Source organism: Blastomyces dermatitidis (genome assembly GCF_000003525.1).
Source record: "Blastomyces dermatitidis ER-3 genomic scaffold supercont1.10, whole genome shotgun sequence".
Taxonomy (NCBI): Eukaryota; Fungi; Ascomycota; class Eurotiomycetes; order Onygenales; family Ajellomycetaceae; genus Blastomyces; species Blastomyces dermatitidis.
The window spans coordinates 3,089,088-3,109,160 of NW_025544783.1; the positions used below are offsets into that span (position 1 = coordinate 3,089,088).

Below are 20,073 nucleotides of genomic sequence, written 5' to 3' on the forward strand. Positions count from 1 at the left end.
CCCTTACCATTTATATATTTTGGAGCGCCATATATTATTATTTTGTTGTGTCGTTGGATGGGTTTCATTCGCATTTTGACTGCATGATCTATATCCGGATTTATTTTTCCTATCGACTTTTCTTTTCGAATCATTCGGGGCCTATATTCCGTTGCAGAAAGGAAGCCGTTAACGAATGGATCTGTTCAGTTTCCGTCAGTTTTGTTTATCCCGCCCTTTATCACTCCTGCCCTTTATCCTGCGTCCATATTTTCTGTTTCTCTCTACAACCCCATTCGTATTTTCCATTTCTTTTAGTTTCTATGATATTCCCCCCCTTTTGTTTTTATCTTTCTTTTCCTTTGTCTATCCAACATACACAACCCGTCTACATATACACATATTCACTCGATACGACCCATCATGTTTTTCCTTTTACTACATTTCACTCCCATACAGCACGATGTAATAACAGAATAGGGGAGCGGGGCCTTTCCTTTTCCTTTTCCTTTTCCTTTTTTCTTCTTCTTCTTCTACTACTTTTTTTTTACAGGTGTATATCCCATCTCTATCTGCGGGCCGGAAAAGAAAAGAGGAGGGGGAATATATATACATAAGGATAGATCTATGTAATCATACTATTTATTTTTCCTTATTTTTTTATTTTTTATTATCAGCATGTGGGTGGGCTGTGTATAATGTTACAGTATGTGACTTAACAGTATGTGACTTACGGTTATTTAGCTCTAGGTCAGGTACGGAGTACTCCGTAGTTGATCCATTATTTATAACTCTACCCAAGGCGTATTTGTTAGAATAGAAGGTGGGTGGGTGGGTGGGTGGTAGCTACAGCGTAGAGGGAAGGGAGGAGCCCTTCCCCGTCACACATGCAAACCCAACAAAACACAAAACACAAAAACACCACATTTACAACAAACACATGGCCCCTGTTGCAGAAAGCGGTCAGGTCAGCCAGGTTGGTTTAGTGAAGGGGGGGGGCAGGAGTTGTTTCAAGATTGGATGATGTTGTTTGTTGTAAGTTGTTCTTGGGGCCTCCTTGGCGGGCGGAGGGGGGGAGGGGAGGGGCTTCAGGGTGCGGTGGCGCTTGTTGGGAAACGAGATAATATGATCATAATGGGCCTGCCTGCACAGGAACGCTGTAATAATGCGGCTGGTAGCCCATGCCATGTTGTATCTATCTAGGAGTAGGAGAGATCTCAGAGAGAGAGAGTAAAAATAACTGGAATGAAAGGCAGACACAGACCATCGGGGGTCGTCGAGGTAGGGTAGGTTGAGATGGTTTGTTTCGTGGGAAAATGGAAAATGGGTTCGTGGGAGGGTTATTATTAACTTATCTAGTTTAGTTATTAGTTAGTTATTATTAGAGATATAACTAACTTATCGAGTCTATATATCTCCGCTCTCCCGCATCGCATCGCATCGTGTGTCAGATCGTGTGACGCTTTGTTAGTTAACTGGCCCTCTTGTGACTGTCAGTACTCCGTATAGTAATCTGCTGTTTATTCTCATACCTTAAGAACCTAGATATATAGTTATATATTATTCACCGTCTTTTGACGGCTTTTCCTTGTTGAGTTGCTGTTGTTATTTATTAACCTATCCTATAACTGCCGCTTAACTTACTTCCTTTGTTCAACAACAGCCTGGGAAACTTTACCGTGTACTTTGTATTTGGCAACTCGTTAAAGCCAGCCGCCCTTGTGCCTGACGAAGCGCCTAACAAACAGACGGGCGGATCGCACTAAATCTTCTCCTGGGCTCGCGATCTTTGCTTTCTTGATTATTATTTGCTTTTTCCTTGTCGTCGGCGCCTGGACGATGGACAGCTAGCAGCTCAATTCCTGGTTTTTTCTTTTTTCTTTTTCTTTTTTTGCATCAACTGCAACAACCCTTTCTTGACTCTTTTTAACTATTCCACGTTTCAATTTTTCTTCTCGATTTTGCAACCTTTGCCTCCCTGTCAAGTCAATCAAGTCCGTGAACATACTCCCGCCGATATATCGCGAGCCTGCCACGAGAAAATAAAGATATTCCCCTCCTCGAGAACGAGGTTCGCTCATCCCAACTACGCGTCACAATGAGAAGGGACTCAAGGGCGGCCGCTGGCTGGATGGGGATTCTAGGGAGACGGATTTCCTTGGTTTTGGTACGGACGAAGATTTACCCCCCCAATGATCCTTACTATTATTTTTGGCCTGCCTGCGCCGGTGGTGTATGAGAGTGTTGTGATTTCGTGCATTGCTAACTTAAGCACTCTCTTCCGACCTGCAGTTAACGATTCAGTACACAACTTTCACATTAGTATGCAATATTTTGCCTTCTCTGCTCTTTAGCTCCTCCAGCTCTCTAACCATACCCACCCCCAAATACCTCACGGGATAGACAATCCATGCAAGATGGAATTGGCTGAACTAACCGTCACTGCGTCACGCGAGTTTGTGAAACCCAGCTCCTCCATTACTCCAGAGTAATGCCCGTCGTTGGCGGCCGGCGATACCTCTCCTCAACTGCGGTGTTCCTCAATGAGGTTATAAAACTAGCAGTCTGCCTAACCGCGGCGCTCTACGAGGTCTCCAAGACCGTGCCACCCTCCATGCCCGCGACTTCACTCTTCACCAACCTATCTGCCGCGGTTTTTACTGGCGATAGCTGGAAACTAGCTGTTCCGGCAGGGTTGTATACTCTATCAAACTCCCTGGTGTACATCGGGCTCTCCAACCTCGAAGCCGCCACCTTCCAGGTCACATACCAATTGAAGCTAGCCACAGCGGCAATCTTCGGCGCCACGTTGCTCAGGCGGAGTTTATCCTTTGGGAAATGGACAGCGCTGTTCCTACTAATCGCGGGCGTCTTTATCGTCCAGCTACCACACACGGACCCAAATGATATGCACGATCACCGCACGCGCGTCCGTTTCCCCCGCTCGCTGGAAGAATGGCAGAACCTCGGTGCCTCGACGACGCGCCGCAATGTGCATCAGCAGCCGCACAAGCGCTCCGCCACCTACGAAGGCATCGAGGAGGATCTGATGCTGGGCTTCCCGCACATGAATGGGAACATTGGCCTGCTGGCTACCATTGGCGCATGCATCGCGTCTGGCTTGGCGGGCGTGACCTTCGAAAAAGTACTGAAGGACAGCGCCACGTCTACCACGTCTGTATGGATCCGCAACGTGCAGCTGGCCGTCTATTCGATATTCCCCTCGTTGTTTATCGGCGTGGTGTTCCTGGACGGCGAGAAGGTGGCGCGCGCTGGATTCTTTGGTGGCTACAATTGGGTTGTGTGGCTGGTTATTGGCCTGCAGGCCGGGGGCGGCATTGCGACGTCGTATTGCATTTCGCGCGGAGAACATGGCTTGCGGAATTCAGCGACTGGGATTAGTATTGTGCTAAGCGCTGTTGGGGCGATGTGGGCGTTTGAGTTTAGGGCGAGTGGGAATGTGAGTGGCCGCCTCCCTCCTATATACGTATCTAATAATTCTCCCTGATCTGGGGGCGTTTAACAACTTTTCCTTTTCGCTTTTCCCACATACTATTTATTATTATACTAACCGCAAAACCCAAAACCAAACGCGAAAAAAAAATATAGTTCATCATCGGCACCATCCTCGTCCTCGCAGGCACTTACATCTACAACCAACTCCCACACCCAAGCACCCCCCGCACCCCCCCGAAAAGCAACAACCGGCCCCCACCTATCCGCATCAACAACTTTGAAAAGCTCAGCGGCCTAGGCATGGTCACCAGCACCACCAGCACCACCAGCGCCTCATCAGCAGCAGACGCAGGTAGGAATAATAATAATTCCACCACCACCACCCTCAATCATGCCAATGCCGAATACTCCCACCTCACCCCGTCCAACGACTTTTCCATAAAACTGCCCACAACTCCCGGTTTGTCTGAGTCGGCGGCACTGACGACGTCGAGACCGGGCTCGCCGAACCATACTAGGTTGAAAGGGTCGTATTTTGCGCAGAGGGGGGGTTAGAGGGGGATTATTAATTTATTATTATTATTATTATTATTATTTTCTTTTATTTCTTCTCTTTCCTACCTGTCTTTTCGATTCCCTGCGGTTACACTCAGAGGTAGTGAGCGGGAGGGGAGAGTAGAAGATAGAAGATGTGGTTCGGTGCGTTAAATTATATACAAGTCGGGAACTCTCAGGGTCTGGTTTCTGCGAGGGATAGATGGGATAGGGTTGTTTTTTTTTTTTTTTTTTTTTTGTTTTTTTTTTTTCCCTCTTCTTTTCCATCTTTTTCACTTTTTTCACTTTTTTCTTTTCTTTTCTTTTCTTTTTTTTTTCATTTTCAGTTTTTTCCTTCCCTAAAGAAATTTACTTTTTCCATAAAAACGATTTGTAGGTGTTTGTTTTAAACGCTGCGCATCTCAGAGCATCTCAGAGCATCTCAGAGCAGGCACACTTTGATGTTGCAGGACCTTTTTATACATATTTGTTTTCGCTCATTTTTTTTCTCCCTCAGATCAGCCTAATCAGCCGATTCATGATATGTTTTGCACAGGACCTGCGATTCTTGATTCGGGGAGACTACGGAGTACTTTAAACGTGGTACGGAGTATTAGGTCCACCTTCCGTTTTGGCATGGCATCCAAGGAGACAGGTCATGTGATTTTCAGCCCCTTTTTATCTCCCATCTTTATTCCAACCTCAACTTTTATCTTTCTGATCCTATATCAACAACTTGCCAGTTGTCACTGCTTACCGCCTTTTCCTTTTTTAGCATATTGTGGTTAGAGTGAGTCGTGGTAGTGAATTGGCATATTTCTGATTTATTTGGCATTCTGTGTCTATGCAGACGGTGTATATCCTTGGTAGTTAACACATATACCCCCTGATCGTCTTCGCAATCATTCCTGAACGACTTGACAGTGTAGGAAGTCATCTCCGCTTTTCTCTTGCTCGGCTGCTTTGTTTTCCTATGATGCCCTGTCATTTCTATGCCATGTAAATTGACTTTGAAGTCTTCGTTTCATCAGCGGCACGGAACGGTAGTGGCTTTCCTGTATAAGAATGGATAATCCGAAGCGAGACACAACTACCTTCCGCCGCCTTCTAAGTACTTTCAAAAGTCCCGCTGCTTCGGCCTCTTCTTCATCGTCTATTTCTTCCCCTTCCCCTTCATCCGCGCCATCTTTCAAACCGTTTACTGTGCCTCTGCCGAATTCGAAATGGAAGAGGGGACAAGCTAAGTCGACCGTGGTTAGCCGTGATGGCAACGATAACAATAGTCGTGCTACTACTATTGGTTCTCAAGCTTTTCCTAGGCGAACTCAACATCTACCACGACGTCTGGGCTTTTCAAGTGGGAGGGAGCTGGGTTTATGTGATCAGGATAGGGATTTGCCATTCGATGCGTTTGGTTGGGAATCCCTACCTCCCCTGTTTTTGCTTGCTATTACAGGCTGGTTATTTCTGCTACCTACGCTCTATAAATAATAATGGCTAAGGGATGTTGTCTGTTGAAGATCGCGAGCTATTGGCTCAGCTGGAAACCGAGAAAGAGCAAAATCAAGACCGTTCCGAAACTTATGTCCGGGATGAAGAATCGGCTGATTTATACGGCCCCACGTTAGGCCCAGGGCGGCAGCAAAATAGCTCGAGATTTTTTCAGTGCAGTAGGGAACTTTTCTTTCCTTCGCCTCTGTCTTGAAATGTTTCTGTGATGGTAGGCGTGTGTGCGTCTGCATTCATTACTGACGATCTAGGTGCAACTGCAATGGATACTCCTGCCCGCGGGGATATCTCTAGCTCCACTGATATTGGTCCTTTTTCAAGCCCGTCGCTCGCGGTAAGGGCCCGAAAGAGACCACCATTATTTTCCAGGGATGTCCAAAATGATGATGACGAACCTAACCAGTCCCAATTATCTGCCAATACAATCTCCTCCCAAGGATCGCGGAACGGAGCTGCCATTTCATCATCGCCTCTTAAATCTAGTGGAATCCAACTTAATCATGCACCGCCCATAATACAGGGGATCCGACTTGTGTCTACCCATGAGCTGCCAGATCGGTTCCGTTCTATTTTCTCTTTCCCTGTTTTTAATGCTATACAGTCCAAATGCTTTCGTCCAATCTACCAAGGAGACGATAACTTTGTCCTCTCGGCCCCTACTGGAAGTGGCAAAACTGCAGTTATGGAACTGGCTATCTGCCGACTGGTGACAAACGTCAAGGACTGCCGGTTCAAGGTGGTTTATCAGGCACCTACCAAGTCTTTGTGCTCGGAAAGATTCCGTGACTGGCAAACCAAGTTCTCCTCCTTGGACCTCCAATGTGCGGAACTTACTGGTGATACTGACCACGCACAGCTACGCAACGTTCAAAATGCCAATATCGTCATTACAACACCTGAAAAATGGGATAGCATGACAAGGAAATGGAAGGATCATATTAAACTAATGCAACTCGTGAAGCTGTTTCTCATCGATGAGGTTCACATTCTGAAAGAGACTAGGGGAGCCACACTGGAAGCCGTGGTGTCTCGAATGAAATCTGTCGATTCCAATGTCCGATTCGTTGCGCTCAGTGCCACTGTCCCAAACTCTGAGGACATTGGGGCTTGGCTGGGTAAGGATCCCACTAGCCAGCATCTCCCTGCTCACCGTGAAAGGTTTGGTGAAGAGTTCAGACCAGTCAAGCTGCAGAAGTTCGTCTATGGTTATCAAGGAAATGGAAATGATTTCGCTTTTGATAAAGCCTGTGAGGGGAGGCACGTAAATAGCTTTCCATACCCACCTCCTTGACTCCGTTCTCTTCAGTGACTGATTTGAGAATTTAGACTCCCTGAAGTCATGGAGAAACATTCGAAGAAAAAGCCAATTATGATATTTTGCTGTACTCGAAACTCTGCGATCGCAACATCAAAGTACTTGGGCAAGCTATGGACATCCACGAATCCGCCTCGTCGCCTATGGAGTGGTCCAACAAAACCTGTTGTAGTTCAAAATCCTGAATTGAGAGGTATGTATATTGGGACATCTTCCTTTTGTTACGCTATCTTTTAGATGGATTAATATTCTGATAAATCTAAGCAACCATTTCCACTGGTGTTGCATTTCACCATGCTGGCCTCGATGCTAGTGACCGCCACGCCGTCGAAAGCGGATTTCTTTCTGGACAAATCAACGTGATTTGCTGTACATCGACATTGGCGGTCGGTGTAAACCTTCCCTGTCATCTCGTGATTATCAAAAACACGGTTTCTTGGCAAGATAATTGCTGCAAGGAGTATCCAGACCTAGAGATGATGCAGATGCTTGGGCGGGCGGGAAGACCTCAGTTTGACGACAGTGCAGTTGCAGTCATTTTAACAAGGAAGGAAAGGGTAAATCATTATGAGAAACTTGTTGCTGGAACGGAGCCTCTAGAAAGCTGTTTGCATCTAAATCTGATCGACCACCTGAACGCGGAAATAGGCCTTGGAACAGTTACAGGCGTTGAGTCTGCTGTGAGGTGGCTTACCGGGACTTTTTTCTTTATTCGTCTCAGGAAAAATCCTGCTCACTATAAATTAAAAGAAGGAGCAAATAGGTCAGACGAAGAAGAGATGTTGAAGGAAGTCTGTGAGGAGAATATTAAACGCCTGCAAGAATGCTCTCTCGTCACTCCAGAGGAACCCCTGAGATCGACGGAGTTTGGGGATGCGATGGCTCGGTATTACGTCAAGTTCGAAACTATGAGATTGTTTCTCTCCTTGCCGCCCAAGGCGAAGATGTCTGAGATTGTAAGTTGTCTTATCTCCTCCTTAGCTAATTTAATCGCAGCTAAACGTTTCTCATTGGATAGCTCTCTGTCCTCACACAGGCCGATGAGTTTCGAGAAATTAGGTTAAAGGCTGGCGAAAAGTCGTTGTATAAGGAACTGAATAAGGGAAACGGCATCAAGTTCCCTATAAAAATTGACATCGCCCTACCAGCGCATAAAATATCTCTACTTATTCAGTCTGAGCTGGGCAGCGTCGACATCCCCATCGGCGATCAGTATCAAAAGCACAAGTTATCGTTCCAGCAAGATAAGGGACTAGTATTCTCCCACGTAAGTCGGCTTATTCGATGCATAACCGATTGCCAGATATCCCTCCAAGACTCGGTGAGCACAAGGCATGCCCTTGAGCTTGCGCGGAGTATAGGTGCCAGAGTTTGGGACCACTCCGCATGGCAGATGAAACAGATTGAGCAAATTGGTATCGTGGCTGTTAGGAAACTTGCAAATGCTGGCATTAATAGTATTGAGGCTATCGAGGCGACGGAGCCACATCGGATAGATATGCTGTTGAGCAAGCATCCGCCCTTTGGCTCAAGAATTCTGGCGAGGGTTGCGGAATTTCCGAAAACCAGAGTCTCGGTCAAACTAATGCGGAAGGTGAGGACACTAGATCGGGTTTGGGAAAAGGATAAAAATCTATTTGTGTACCTGCTAACCGTTAGGGGCAAAGGATATCAAACCTAGGAAATCAGTACGGGTCGGTTTCAAAGCAGAGATCGGGTTTATTAATGAAAAGCCCCCTACTTTCTTCCGTCGGAAACCCGTATATGTCTGTTTCCTTGCAGAGACATCGGATGGGCGAATGATAGATTTCAGGCGTATAAGGTACTTTCTCACAAAATCCTGCTCGCAAGAGCCTGCATATCCAGTAGCTAATTGACTCCATGAAGTGCAACCAAATTGCAGAACGGCCATGACATTTTCCTTAGCGCCCAATTGACCGATGTCTATCAGTATATATCATGCTTCGTTATGTGTGATGACATTGGTATTGCAGCGACTAAGTTTCCTTTCCTCCCCCCTTTCGTTTTCCACATTTTTAACATTTTTCAGCGGGAACATTGCGACAGGCAGAGTTGAGGCATGATATCCCAGCTTCACATTTCCCAGCGCAGAAAACGGAGCCCCCTGATAATAAAAGCGAGTCGAAACCCGCGATGAACACATCGAGGAGCCGTAGCAAAGATATATCCAAAAAGGGGCTAGCAAGCCGGAGAGATATGGATGAGTTCGAAGATGACGGTCTTGACGACGTGGATCTGATTGCTGCAGGTACGCCTCTGATATATTAAGCTGCAATGTATTTTTGATTCTGACCGTGCGCTTTGCAGCTGAAGATATGGATTATCATTCGATAAATGAGGTGGATGGAAACGACGATCAGGTACGGACAGCATCGGTTGCCCACCGGAAAGCAGCATCCGGTAAAGACACCAAGGACATACATACGGTCAAGACTATCGAGCCAGTTAGACTTGAGAATGGGAATTGGGCTTGTAATCATCGCTGTAAGGACAAAACCAGGTGAGTATACTTATATATACTGGGAATACACATCCTGTTCGACATATATACTAAGTTGTATATAGTTGTAAGCACTTGTGTTGTCGGGATGGAACCGATCGGCCGCCAAAGCCGAGCAGGAAACAGGAGCCCGCATCTAACGGCCCAACGAAGGCTACTACTACTTCGAAAGCATCCTGGGACATCTCTAAGTGGACAAAATCCCAGGGTCCTTCGAAGCAGAAGGGCAGAAAGTACGAGCAAAAGGAGGAAGTTGAATTTGTTGACCTATGCGACGACAGCGATATAGGTTGCAAGCCTGATACGATTACCACTACCACCCGTTCTAAGAAAGACACAAGAGCCCGGAAACAGTGCCGTATCGACGATAGTATAAGAAAGGGGGGATCGAGCAGCAAAATGTCAACACCCACATCATATCCGCTCTCTAAACATAGCCCATTAGGCCTGTCGTTTCTCGACGAGTGTGAATTTCAGGAACCAGAAACACCCTTCGGAAGAAAAGAATATTCCAGCGATTACGGAACTTCGTGGATTGATGAAGATCTTCCGTCCCCCAATACTTTATTGCTCTCCTGCCTGAAGAAAGGGGAAAAAAAAGCAACGAATGCAGGTGTTGACATATTCGTAGATAACGAAGATATCCCGTTCCATGAGCTTGATGACGGAGACTGCAGGGACGATACAATTTCTCCCCTAGCTCTGATGAAAGCGGATAGCAAGACATATTTTGTCGATGATATCAGTGACAAACCCACGTTACGTCCAGAGAAGGACTCGAGCACATATGATTCCTTCCTATCGTCGTCAACAACGAAGCCAGCTACACTTCGAACAAACGACTCTATTTCTACTGAACGCACTTCGACCACCACCTTATTCCCATTACATGAATTCAATTTTACCGCCCTCGACAACAACGCTCCTGATTCTAACGATCTCATCATTAATCATAATCCCTACAACAAGGAAAACACCCTCCCATCCTCATCATGTATCAAACGTCCCTACGGTTCCGTAGTAGTCAATGACCCCATGATCAGCGATGGCGACTATGGCTACGACACCGAAAATACCACCTCGAAGAAAAGGCGCAAGAATAACGCTGCGGAAACTGGCGGTACAACAGCCGGTTCCCCTCGTCCTCTCACCACAGCCACCACTTTAGACCATTTCCCTGATATCGTCGATAACCCATCCGCTAAGGATAACACAGAGGAGGGCCGGAGCTTAGAAAATGGCAGTGGCAGCCCGACCGGGTGGGAGGCGGTCGATATGTCGCTCTTGGAAGAGTTTAAAGAATTTGTAGAATTCTTTTAGGGACGGGGGAAAAGGACGCTAGGTCATTTTTACTGTGTTGATGTGAAGATAGAAGCAAATGGAGAGAGGGGAATGTGGAACAACTGATTGCTTGTTTAGCATGGAATCGACAACTATGTTTTTCGCTATTTTATCAGGCGTGATGAGATACGATATGATATTATAACTGACTTGTGGCATGGCATATTTATATATACCCAGATACATTTTTTTTATTTTATTTTCTAGCTGTTGGTTTTTTTTATTAGGAACTGCATTTTAGCAATTATACAGAAACTAGTTTTATATAGCTAACTATTTATCATAATTAAAAAAATGACATGATTTCCACGATCCTACTCTTCTTCGTGACAGAACGTACGGCTCGCTTGGGTTCGGCTACAGACGCCGGCGGCATTGCGAAACTCACGTTGAGAGAGGGTTTACAGTAACTATCCCATCCTAGACCTTATCATTAGTTTCCTCCCATCTCGTTTGTAGGGGCCAGGTTCTTCACACGCCGTTGATATTTTGTCTTGATAATACACTCAGGCCACGCAAATGGCCAGAACAAAAGGCGGCGGCTCAGAAGCAAAAGCCCAGCCAGCCCTCGAAGATCCTACGGTTGCGCCATCGACCTTCAATGACGGGCTCCCGTTGCCTAAACTCTTTGTTTTTGATCTGGATTATACCTTGTGGCCGTTTTGGGTCGACACACACGTTAGTCCGCCGCTGAAAGCAAAGGACAATAATTCGCGATGCGTGGATAGGTATGGCTGGCCGGCCCTTTTTAATGTCTTCCTTCTTCTTTTCACGCTCTGTTTCCCGCTCGCCGTCACCGTCACAGATTGAACGTGACTATACCTGCTGTACTTTGTAGATGAATGAGATATAACTATAGTCATCCTACTTGCGACTGACCTTTTTTTGTTCTTTGATTTCGGTGTTGGGTATATATAGGTGGGGTGAATCTTTCGCATTTTACCCCGCCGTATCCTCCATCCTACACGCATGCCGCTCGCGATCTATACCCTTAGGCCTTGCATCGAGGACTCACGCCCCAGACCTCGCTCGAGATATGCTTAAAACACTATACATCATCCCGTCCTTCTCGGATAACCCGGCGGCAGCAAACAATCGCTCCGTCCGCGCCCTGGACTTTTTTGACTACATTCAGATTTTCCCTGGGGATAAGGCGCAGCATTTCACACGAATACAGCAGGCGAGTGGCATACGGTATGAGGATATGTTGTTTTTTGACGACGAGGCTAGGAATCGAAATGTGCAGACGGAATTGGGGGTTTCGTTCTGTCTGGTGCGGGATGGGATGACGCGCGAGGAGGTAGATCGCGGTGTCTGGGACTGGAGGAAGAGGATGAATATTACTACAGGTGCGGATAAAGGACAAGGAGCAGAAGTCGAATAGCAGGCTATTAGACAGATAGGATAGAGTTAGGATGATATATATTTAGATATCCCATTAGAGAAGCCCTTTCAACTTGTATAACTATCTGACGTAGCCCGTCTGCACACTCGTTATCGATAAGAGACAACAACTTCAATCAACGCCAGAACAACAGACATCGCCCAGATTCACGATTTTTCAAACCATTATCCCTTGCCATAACAAGACTACACAGCAGCAATTATGTCCACAAACCCAGCTCACCTCAAACCCTCTTCCTCCCGCCACTCCTCCTCCTCCCACAAACCCTCCACCCCAAGCTACAAACCCCCGGTAACCGCGCATCCTTCCACAACCATCTCCGAATCCGCCAGCTTCCAGGGCATCCACCCCATCTCCATCGGTGCAGGCACCGTAATACACCCGCGAACCAAATTCCTCTCCTTCGAGGGACCCATTAAAATCGGAAGCGGCTGCATCATAGGCGAAAAATCCGTAATTGGCGGGCCGCAAACTTCGCCAACCTCACCAACCGCAGCCGCAATAGACACCGGATCCTTCACCATAGCACCACCACCACCACCAACAACAACAGCAACGACGACGACAACCCTAGAAAACTCCGTCCTCATCGGACCCCTTACCACCGTCAGCGCTGGCACCCACATTTCCTCCGCCGCAACAGTGGATACCGCTGCCGTCCTGGGCCGGCGCGTGCGCGTCGGCCAGCACGCGAAGGTCTGTCCCAGCTGTTGCATTCCGGACGATGGGGCAGTTGGCAGTTGGATTGTGATATGGGGTGGGAGTAGTGGTAATACTGGTGCTGGTGGGAGCCAGTTACAGAGACGGAAAAGGGCCAATGGACAAGCGCAACAGTATAATAGTGATGAGACAGAGCTTGGATTTGGGTTGGGGGGAGCTGTCGTGGAAAAGGGTCGGTTAGGGGTGCTGGAGAAGGAGAGGGAAGGGTTGGTGAAGTTGATCGGGGCTGGGAGTATTGGTGGGGGAGGGAGGAGGAGGTGAGGTTTGGTATTTTTCTTTTTTATTGGGATAAATATTTCTTATTTTTGTTGTTTTTTGTTTCTCATCTCAGAGGGCGTAGCTTGCTTGCTCCGCCTTGTTTGTTGGCGATTTAGCGTCCTGGATACCCTGCGGAATACTACCAATGTTTACGGTTTCAAGAAAAATACTGCTAGAAGATGGAGAATAAATATGATAAGAGGCCCCTATGACCCTATGAAAGCCCATGCACATGCTTTTCGATCCGAATAGAGTACATACATACAAAGTAGATATGGATAGAAATCTCGTCCGCTTTGTTCCCTCGCCTTGCAAGGGGAGATCGGGGAAAATCAGGAAATAGGATGTCACAAAAAAAAAACCAAAGAAAAGAAAACGGGACGCCAGAACAGAAATTATAATGATAGAAAAGAAAAAAGTAAAATAAAAAGAACGCTCCCGGTGTTCAAAATATCACCCCTGAAACAACGAAACAAAATAGAAAGGTAGGAAAATACAAATGAAAAATCAGTGACCTCTAGGATCAAACAAAATGTAAATGATATATCCCACTGACTGGTCCACACAAAGGTCCCTAAGATCCCGCACCGCCTCCACGAATCCTCTTCCCACTTCCACTATCACCACCTTCCCCACCATCATCTCTGGCTCGCTTGTTGCCCTGAGGAATAAACTGACGGGCGTGAGCATTGAGTGCACCACGTCCACCTCTGGGACTCGGCTGCCCTTGACCCTGGGGTAGATTGCCGGTCTGAACGTTTTGAGCGCCACCGCGACCTTGAGCACCTCGGCCCCGGGCGCCGCCTCGCGGTAAACCGGAGCCTCGACCTATGCCCTGTTGCGGCTGCTGTTGAGGTGGTTGACCCTGACCTCCTTGCTGCTCGGTAGCTTGCGGGCCGAACGGATTGTGTTGCTGGCTAGGTGGTACTCCGCGCCCTCTACCCCCCCGAGAAATTGGAAGCCCAGAGTGGAGAGCGCGAAGCACATTCGCGCCGGTACCACTTGCTGGGTGATTGCTCTGCGGAGGCCTGTTAGGGAGAGATGACGCAGTCTGGGGTTGGTTCACTTGTTGAGCGGGAGCTGCTTGGTTGGTTTTGTCTGGCGGTGGGGGCTGTTGCTGCTGCTGTAATTGTGGGGACTGTTGTTGTGATTGAGGGGCTCGTGCAGGAGTCGCCTGCTTAGGTTTCGGACTTGCAGCAGCCGCAGCAGGAGGTGCGCGTTGAGCAGGGGCAGGAGACGGAGATGGTTGTGGTTGAGGCGTTTGAGATGGTTGAGGGGGTTGAGGTTGAGGTTGCACTTGTGTTTGCGGTTGAGGAGTTTGTGCCTGTGAGGTCGGGGTTGGAGCACCGTCAGGATGTTCAGTTCGTGCTGGTTTTGGCGCTGGTGACTGAACAGGAGTGGGAGGCGGAGGTTGGGCTTGGGCGGTAGGCGGTTGGGCCACCGCTGCTACTGGCGCTGGCCGCGCAACTTTAGCAATCTCCCAAACTTCAACAACAGGCTTTTGTGGTGTTTCAATGGCCGCCTTCTGAACGACTTCGATTTTAGCCTGCGCATTTCTCGCACGTCCCTCAGTCATGCTCAGCTTCGCCAACACTCTCTTCTCAGCTAGCTCAACAGCAGAGCCAATTTTCTGATCTCGTTCCTTAATAATCGCCTCCCTTTCCTCACTGAACTTCTTCTCCAACTCCCTGATGGCGTCGGCATTTGGTGCCGCTGCAACTTGCGCCTCCTTGCTCGCCATAGCTGCTCTTTCTTTAGTCACGGCATTCTTGATGTTATTGCGAACGATCGCTCTGATGGTCTCGTTCTTAGCTACCAGCTCCCTTGCCTGAGCATCACTAAGCTCGGGAACGCCATCCGGTTTACAAGCCGACGCGGTCGCAGACTCTAGTTCTTGCTGGTGACTCGCTTTAAGTTTTTCAACCTCCTCTTTGTGGAGTGCCTTGTAATCAGCAAGACTGTTATTCAACGTCTGCTTCATCTTATCAACCCGTTCCTTGACTTTTTGATCGATTGTCGCTTCCTTCTCAGCAAGTGCAGCCTCCAGTCTTTGGATCTTCTCCTCGAGGGCTTTAATTTTCTCAGCAGCTGCACTGTCGTTCGCTGCAGGCACCGTCCCCTGGACAGCGGGTGGCCTTTGGGCATCCGTAACGCTTTGGTTTACGGGGGCGGGAGCTGGAGTGTGAGTGGGGGCTCCATCCTCTGGTACCTTCGCCTTCAGCGCATTCAGTTCTCCCCTCGTGCGATCCAATTCAAGTTGGATAACCTCCTTTTCCTGAATTGCCGTATTTAGCTCCGCTTGTTTGGCCTGAATCCGAGAAGAGAGTTCCTTCGACCTTGCTTTAAATTGATCCGTGAGGGTTGAACGCATGATTTGAATCCGTTCCTCTCCTTGCTTAACCTGGGCTGACAATGTTGTTATTTGGGTCTGAAGTTCATCTCTAGCAGAAACAGCTTCGTCGCGCTCCTTTTCTAGTGCAGCAAGCTTCTCCTTGAGCGCTTCCATTTCCACAGGGTCGATACGGTCATATTTCTGTAGAATGTTTTGAGTCCGTTGCTGCCATCTGTCCCTATCTGCCTGTAGTAGTTTGAACTCTCCATCCTTCGTTTCCACGACGTTCTCCAGTTCTCGAATACGAGTTTCCAGCGGACTTATTTGTTGTATCAGTTCTTCCACACGAGCAGACTTCTCTGTTAGGGCAGTTTCTGCTTGTTTCGCTTGGTTCCTGAGGGTGACACTGCTTTCCCTGAAGAGGTTAAGTTCATTGAGAGTATCCATTAGCTTTTTATGGTTCAAGGTATTATGTTCAGTATCAGCTTCAGCACGACGTTGTTGTTCAAGCTTGAGCCGAGTATCATCGAGTTGAGATTGCGTGTAGTCCAGCTGTTGGCGAAGGCGTTTGGCTTCCTGAGTCGATAAATGGTATTGAACATCAACAATTTCCTTCTCTCTTCGCAGGAATTTAATAACCTCTTGTAGTCCTTCGAGGCTAGATGCTGACGATCCTGACTCGTCAACATCTTCTGGCATACTCTCCTTGTCGCGCTGCAGAGTTGAAATTTGCCGGGTAATGTTTTCAAGTTGCTGGTGAAGCAGAGTATTTTGATTGACAACTTCCTCGCGACGTCGATTAAGCTCCGTTATTTCTCTTTCGTATCTAGCTTTCATTTCATTCCAGTTTTCTTCCTCCCGCGAAAGGCTATTTTTGGCGGATTCAGCTTGGGTTCTTAAGTCGACGACTTCAAGTTTAAGCTGACTGGCTTCTGCTCTAACAATTTGCAGATTTTTGGCTGCTTCGGCATGTTTCACTAGCTCGTTTTCGTAATTTTGTTGAGCATGCTGGGCAATTTCGGCCTGGGCTTTGAGATCTTGTTGATGGTACTGAGCAGCAGCCGTATATCGTTCTTCTTGCTCTTTGAGTCTGGAAATTTCGGTCTCCAGCATTGACTTTTGATCATCGAACCGGCGTTGGGAGTCAGCTTCCCGGTCACGTAGTTTTGAGAGTTCATCATTGGTCATAGCAAGCTCAGAGGTAATTTCCTCGACACGCTTTTGCAGTTCAGATATTTTGTTATCCTTCTCGTCAAGCAAACGATTGGTGTCTTCTTGATATTGTTCATTTGTATCAGTGACCGATTGAAGACGCTCCTCAGTGGATTGACTGATGGCCTTGTAATCCTCCACCTGCTCCTTCGCGTGTTCGAGGTCAGATTTAGCCAATTCAAGATCCCGTTTTAATTCGGAAATTTCAAAGGCCAACTCTTGCTCTCGACTCAGCCCACCCTCACCCGCTGCGATCCCAGCTTCGGTATCAGGACCAGAGGAAACAGTAGCAGTAGCAGCGCTGGGCTTCCGTTGCAAAACTTCCAGTCGTTCTTCCGCACTCTTAAGCTCGACAGATAGCTCGTCAACTCTTGATTGCAAATGGTCACGGGTGGATTTCGTGCCGATGAGTTCTTCACGGACCGTGCTAAGGCTGGTAACTAAATCGTCAATTCTCTTTTGATTTTGGCTGTTTTCATACTCTCTCCGTAGCGTTGATTTCTTAGCTTCCTCCATTTCCTCGTTGAGTTTTCGCTTGGTGGTTTGCAGTTCAGATTCCAAGTTCTCAACCGTTGACTGAAGGCGCCGGCGGCTTTCAGATTCCAGGTGTTCCCGTTCATTCAGCATAGATTGGAGGTTCGCATTAAGAGAATCGAGGCGTGCACGTTCGTTGAACAAAGATTCATTGTCCTCCACCAATCGTTTCTCGATCTTTTTCCAGAGGTCTTTTTCCGCCTTCAAATTTGCCGATTCTCTTCGCAGACTATCAACGAGCCCTCTTGCCTCCACCAAATCCTCCGCCACTTGTTGAGTCCTTAAGTCCTGTTTGTTCGCATTTTCCATGAGAGTCGCGTGCCGTTTCTGAAGCTCAACATTTTCTCCCTTAAGTAAATTGAAGTTGGATTGGAGGAGTTCAGCGCGCTGGACGGCGGCCGCCAACTGGCTACTTGAGCGACTGATCTCGCTTTGCAGCTCACTATTTTTCCTCGTAAGATCATTAACTTGCTGTTTTAGGGATGAATGGTCGGTGGCTGTTTCTTGCCGGAATGAATCAAAGTTAGCTTGCAGCTTTCGCAGAAGCTCCGTATAGTTTGGAGCCTCTAGGGACTGCGAAACGTTATCTCCTACAGCAACAGGAGCCACTGCACCCAATGGAAGAGACTGTGAAAAGGGGGTTGTTGATTCTCCGGTCTCTCGGCGACGTGTAAGCATGCTGCGGAACGTGTCTCTTTCCTTGATATAACTCTTTGTCTGAGCAATAAGGTTTGCCATTTCGTCCCGATATGTTTGGACCCTAACGCGCAGCTCCTTCAGTTCTTCTTGATCCTTCTGGTAAGATTCGTTTTTCCGTCGAGCCTCCTCTCCCTCCATCTTATCACCGACATCCCGGAGCATCCTGCGTAGTGTGACGTTTTGCTGTTGGAGTTCATTCAAATTCTTGAATGTCGTCAAGTGTCGTGTAATAAAGCGGCCAGTTTCGTTCAAGTCCTGCGCTATATCATCCATTTCGCCTTGGGCTATCTTCTCTAGCTCTTCCCTGTCGTAATCCTTCTCGTCTGACCCAAGTAAATGTACCTCCATAACTAAGACCTTAACCTGGCAACTCAGATCCCTTAGCTGCTGTCTCAATATCTGTCCTTCACGCTCCAATCCTTCCACCTGTCCCTGCCACTTCCGCGCTTCCCTCGTTGCGTCATCTCTCTCCTTCCCAGCCGTGTCCAGGATATTGGACATTTCTACAACTGCAGCCTCCAACCGTGAATGATCCGCCCGAAGCTCATCAATTTCAGGTTTGCTTGACTCAAGATCCTGTACCATTTCATCCATAGTAGCCCTTAGCTCGTGGTTATTTCGTTGTTCGGTAGCGAGAAGCGTCCGCATCTTATCGTATTCGCTGTACATTTGCGTTAGGGTTAAACCGCCCTTAGAACGCGAAGCCCTTGGTGAGAAAGTGCCAACAGGGGTGCTTGGCCTGAGGGGCGTGGAAATACCAGCTCCATTCACTCCCTGGCCAGGACTCATTGGTTGATTACGCGCGGCTGAAATTTCCGATTGTAGCTCTCTGACATTAAGTTCAAGCTCCGCAACACGGCGTTCCGCGGCCTCTTTGTCAGAATGCTCTGTTTCAATCTCCGCGCGTAACCTCGAGATCTCTTCTGCAGCGTCATCTCTTGTCTTTTCTAGGGCTAATTGACATTCCTGCACACGTCGCTTTGCAGTCTCCGCGGATGTCTGTTGCAATTGCGCTAGCCTACTCGAGCTATCAAGTTCGATTCGGAAAGATTCTGTGGCCTGAATGGCTTCTTCCTTGAGCTGTTGAATGGTGGCCAGTGAGTCTTCATATTTTTGCTCAACCTCATCCAGGCGGGATTTGAGCGCGTTCTCGCTTCGCCGTAAGGCATCGATATTAGAGCTAGCATCCTCGTTTAGCCGTTGCAGCTCAGATATGCGAGCGCTCTTCTCCTTCCGGAACTTCAGATACTCCCCGGATTTAGTTTTCAGCTCGTTTTCGAACCATTCGTTATTCTTCTTCAAAAGTTCTAGCTCTTGCTGGAGGCTTTGTTCGCGGAAACGCGTGCTTGAGGAGGCTGAGTTCGCGGCCTGTAACTTTTGTTCCAGACTCGAGACCTCGCGTCGTAATTCGATTGTTTTCTTATGCTGAGTCGATAGTTCCTCCGCTAGTTTATCATACGCATTGGATTTGGAGTCCAGTAGTGCGAGAGTATCGCGATTTGAAGTCTCCAACGAAGTGATTCGGGCTTTTAGGCTACTAAGCTCAGATTCACTGGTACTAGTAGATGACCTCAGAGTCGCGAGTTCGGATTCTAAGTTCGATCGCGTATTTTCTATTTCAATTTTGTTAGTAGATTAACAAGCAATAACTAGCAATGAAATATTACCTGATTCTTGAAGCTTGCCGCGAAGACTGGTGATTTCCGCCAACCCTTTTTCGACAGAGTTTTTAAGAACCTTCACTTTTGATTCCCCACTGCGAACAGCATTTTCGAGCTCAACATCCAGCCGTAGTTTATCAGATTTCAGTTCCTCTGCCTCGTGAGCCTTGGTGGAGATGCTTTCCAGGAGCTGATTGACTAGCTCTATTGTGGGATTTTGCGACAAAGTAGTGAGAGTGGTTTCGGGAATGGAGTAATGGGAGGAGAGGAAGGGAATATCGACCTCGGCGGTAGCCATGACTGCAACCAAAGAGCAAGCTTGCTCTTATGATTAAAATTTAGGCGTAACAGGCCACGCAGATAGCCGTCTTTCTGCGCTGACGAGCTCGACCGGAGGGCTTCCCAGATCAAAACAAATCAGAATATGGGCGGTTGCTGGTTCTGCCTATGCAATAAAGTTGTAAGACACAGCGCCCATATAAAAAATGATCTTTATCTCATGGCGAGGCAACTAGGGATAAGATCCGTAGCTTGAAAAGCATGAAGCAGTGACCTAGTAGAAGGCTTGACAGCTCTCCGTTTGTTGATTATCGCAGG

The 20,073-nt window shown here is 47.7% G+C and overlaps 5 protein-coding genes across 6 annotated transcripts; 4 read left to right on the plus strand and 1 right to left on the minus strand.

Moving 5' to 3' along the window:
* The first annotated feature begins 1,057 nt into the window (after positions 1–1,057).
* On the plus strand, positions 1,058–4,226 carry BDCG_08293. 2 transcript variants are annotated; one of them, XM_045424069.1, is made up of 4 exons: positions 1,058–2,146; positions 2,272–2,301; positions 2,450–3,439; positions 3,589–4,226. In XM_045424069.1, exons 1-4 carry the CDS (start codon positions 2,078–2,080, stop codon positions 3,988–3,990), a joined length of 1,491 nt encoding a protein of 496 aa, XP_045282495.1. In that variant the 5' UTR covers positions 1,058–2,077; the 3' UTR covers positions 3,991–4,226. The 2 variants fall into 2 exon arrangements, with proteins under 2 accessions (XP_045282495.1, XP_045272864.1); XM_045424070.1 differs by having other exon boundaries at positions 1,298–2,146; positions 2,383–3,439.
* A 50-nt stretch (positions 4,227–4,276) lies between these two features.
* On the plus strand, positions 4,277–10,969 carry BDCG_08294 (DEAD/DEAH box DNA helicase). The gene is made up of 9 exons (XM_045424071.1): positions 4,277–6,735; positions 6,805–6,986; positions 7,058–7,749; positions 7,812–8,387; positions 8,461–8,615; positions 8,681–8,778; positions 8,844–9,062; positions 9,122–9,314; positions 9,380–10,969. The coding sequence occupies exons 1-9, from the start codon at positions 5,687–5,689 to the stop codon at positions 10,632–10,634; spliced, it is 4,419 nt and encodes a 1,472-aa protein (XP_045272865.1). The 5' UTR covers positions 4,277–5,686; the 3' UTR covers positions 10,635–10,969.
* On the minus strand, positions 10,914–20,047 carry BDCG_08297 (nucleoprotein TPR). Its single transcript, XM_045424074.1, has 2 exons — positions 19,483–20,047; positions 10,914–19,428 (listed from the first exon to the last, which is right to left on the minus strand). The coding sequence occupies exons 1-2, from the start codon at positions 19,772–19,774 to the stop codon at positions 13,613–13,615; spliced, it is 6,108 nt and encodes a 2,035-aa protein (XP_045272868.1). The 5' UTR covers positions 19,775–20,047; the 3' UTR covers positions 10,914–13,612.
* Positions 10,975–12,039, plus strand: BDCG_08295 (magnesium-dependent phosphatase-1; the record flags this gene model as incomplete). Its single annotated transcript, XM_045424072.1, has 2 exons — positions 10,975–11,383; positions 11,574–12,039. Exons 1-2 carry the CDS (start codon positions 11,175–11,177, stop codon positions 12,037–12,039), a joined length of 675 nt encoding a protein of 224 aa, XP_045272866.1. The 5' UTR covers positions 10,975–11,174.
* Positions 12,262–13,041, plus strand: BDCG_08296 (transferase hexapeptide domain-containing protein; the record flags this gene model as incomplete). The annotated part of the gene is made up of 1 exon (XM_045424073.1): positions 12,262–13,041. One exon carries the CDS (start codon positions 12,262–12,264, stop codon positions 13,039–13,041), a length of 780 nt encoding a protein of 259 aa, XP_045272867.1.
* Positions 20,048–20,073: the final 26 nt, after the last annotated feature.

Excerpts from the sequence above, each read along its gene's own strand:
- BDCG_08297 (XM_045424074.1), bottom strand. The coding sequence starts at position 19,774 with ATGGCTACCGCCGAGGTCGATATTCCCTTCCTCTCCTCCCATTACTCC. Across the intron at positions 19,429-19,482 it reads CGGCAAGCTTCAAGAATCAG|AAAATACGCGATCGAACTTA; the intron begins GTAATATTTCAT and ends AAATTGAAATAG.
- BDCG_08294 (XM_045424071.1), top strand. The coding sequence starts at position 5,687 with ATGGTAGGCGTGTGTGCGTCTGCATTCATTACTGACGATCTAGGTGCA. Across the intron at positions 6,987-7,057 it reads TCAAAATCCTGAATTGAGAG|CAACCATTTCCACTGGTGTT; the intron begins GTATGTATATTG and ends GATAAATCTAAG. Across the intron at positions 7,750-7,811 it reads AGGCGAAGATGTCTGAGATT|CTCTCTGTCCTCACACAGGC; the intron begins GTAAGTTGTCTT and ends CTCATTGGATAG.
- BDCG_08293 (XM_045424069.1), top strand. The coding sequence starts at position 2,078 with ATGAGAAGGGACTCAAGGGCGGCCGCTGGCTGGATGGGGATTCTAGGG. Across the intron at positions 2,302-2,449 it reads AGTACACAACTTTCACATTA|CTCCTCCATTACTCCAGAGT; the intron begins GTATGCAATATT and ends TGTGAAACCCAG. Across the intron at positions 3,440-3,588 it reads AGTTTAGGGCGAGTGGGAAT|TTCATCATCGGCACCATCCT; the intron begins GTGAGTGGCCGC and ends AAAAAAATATAG.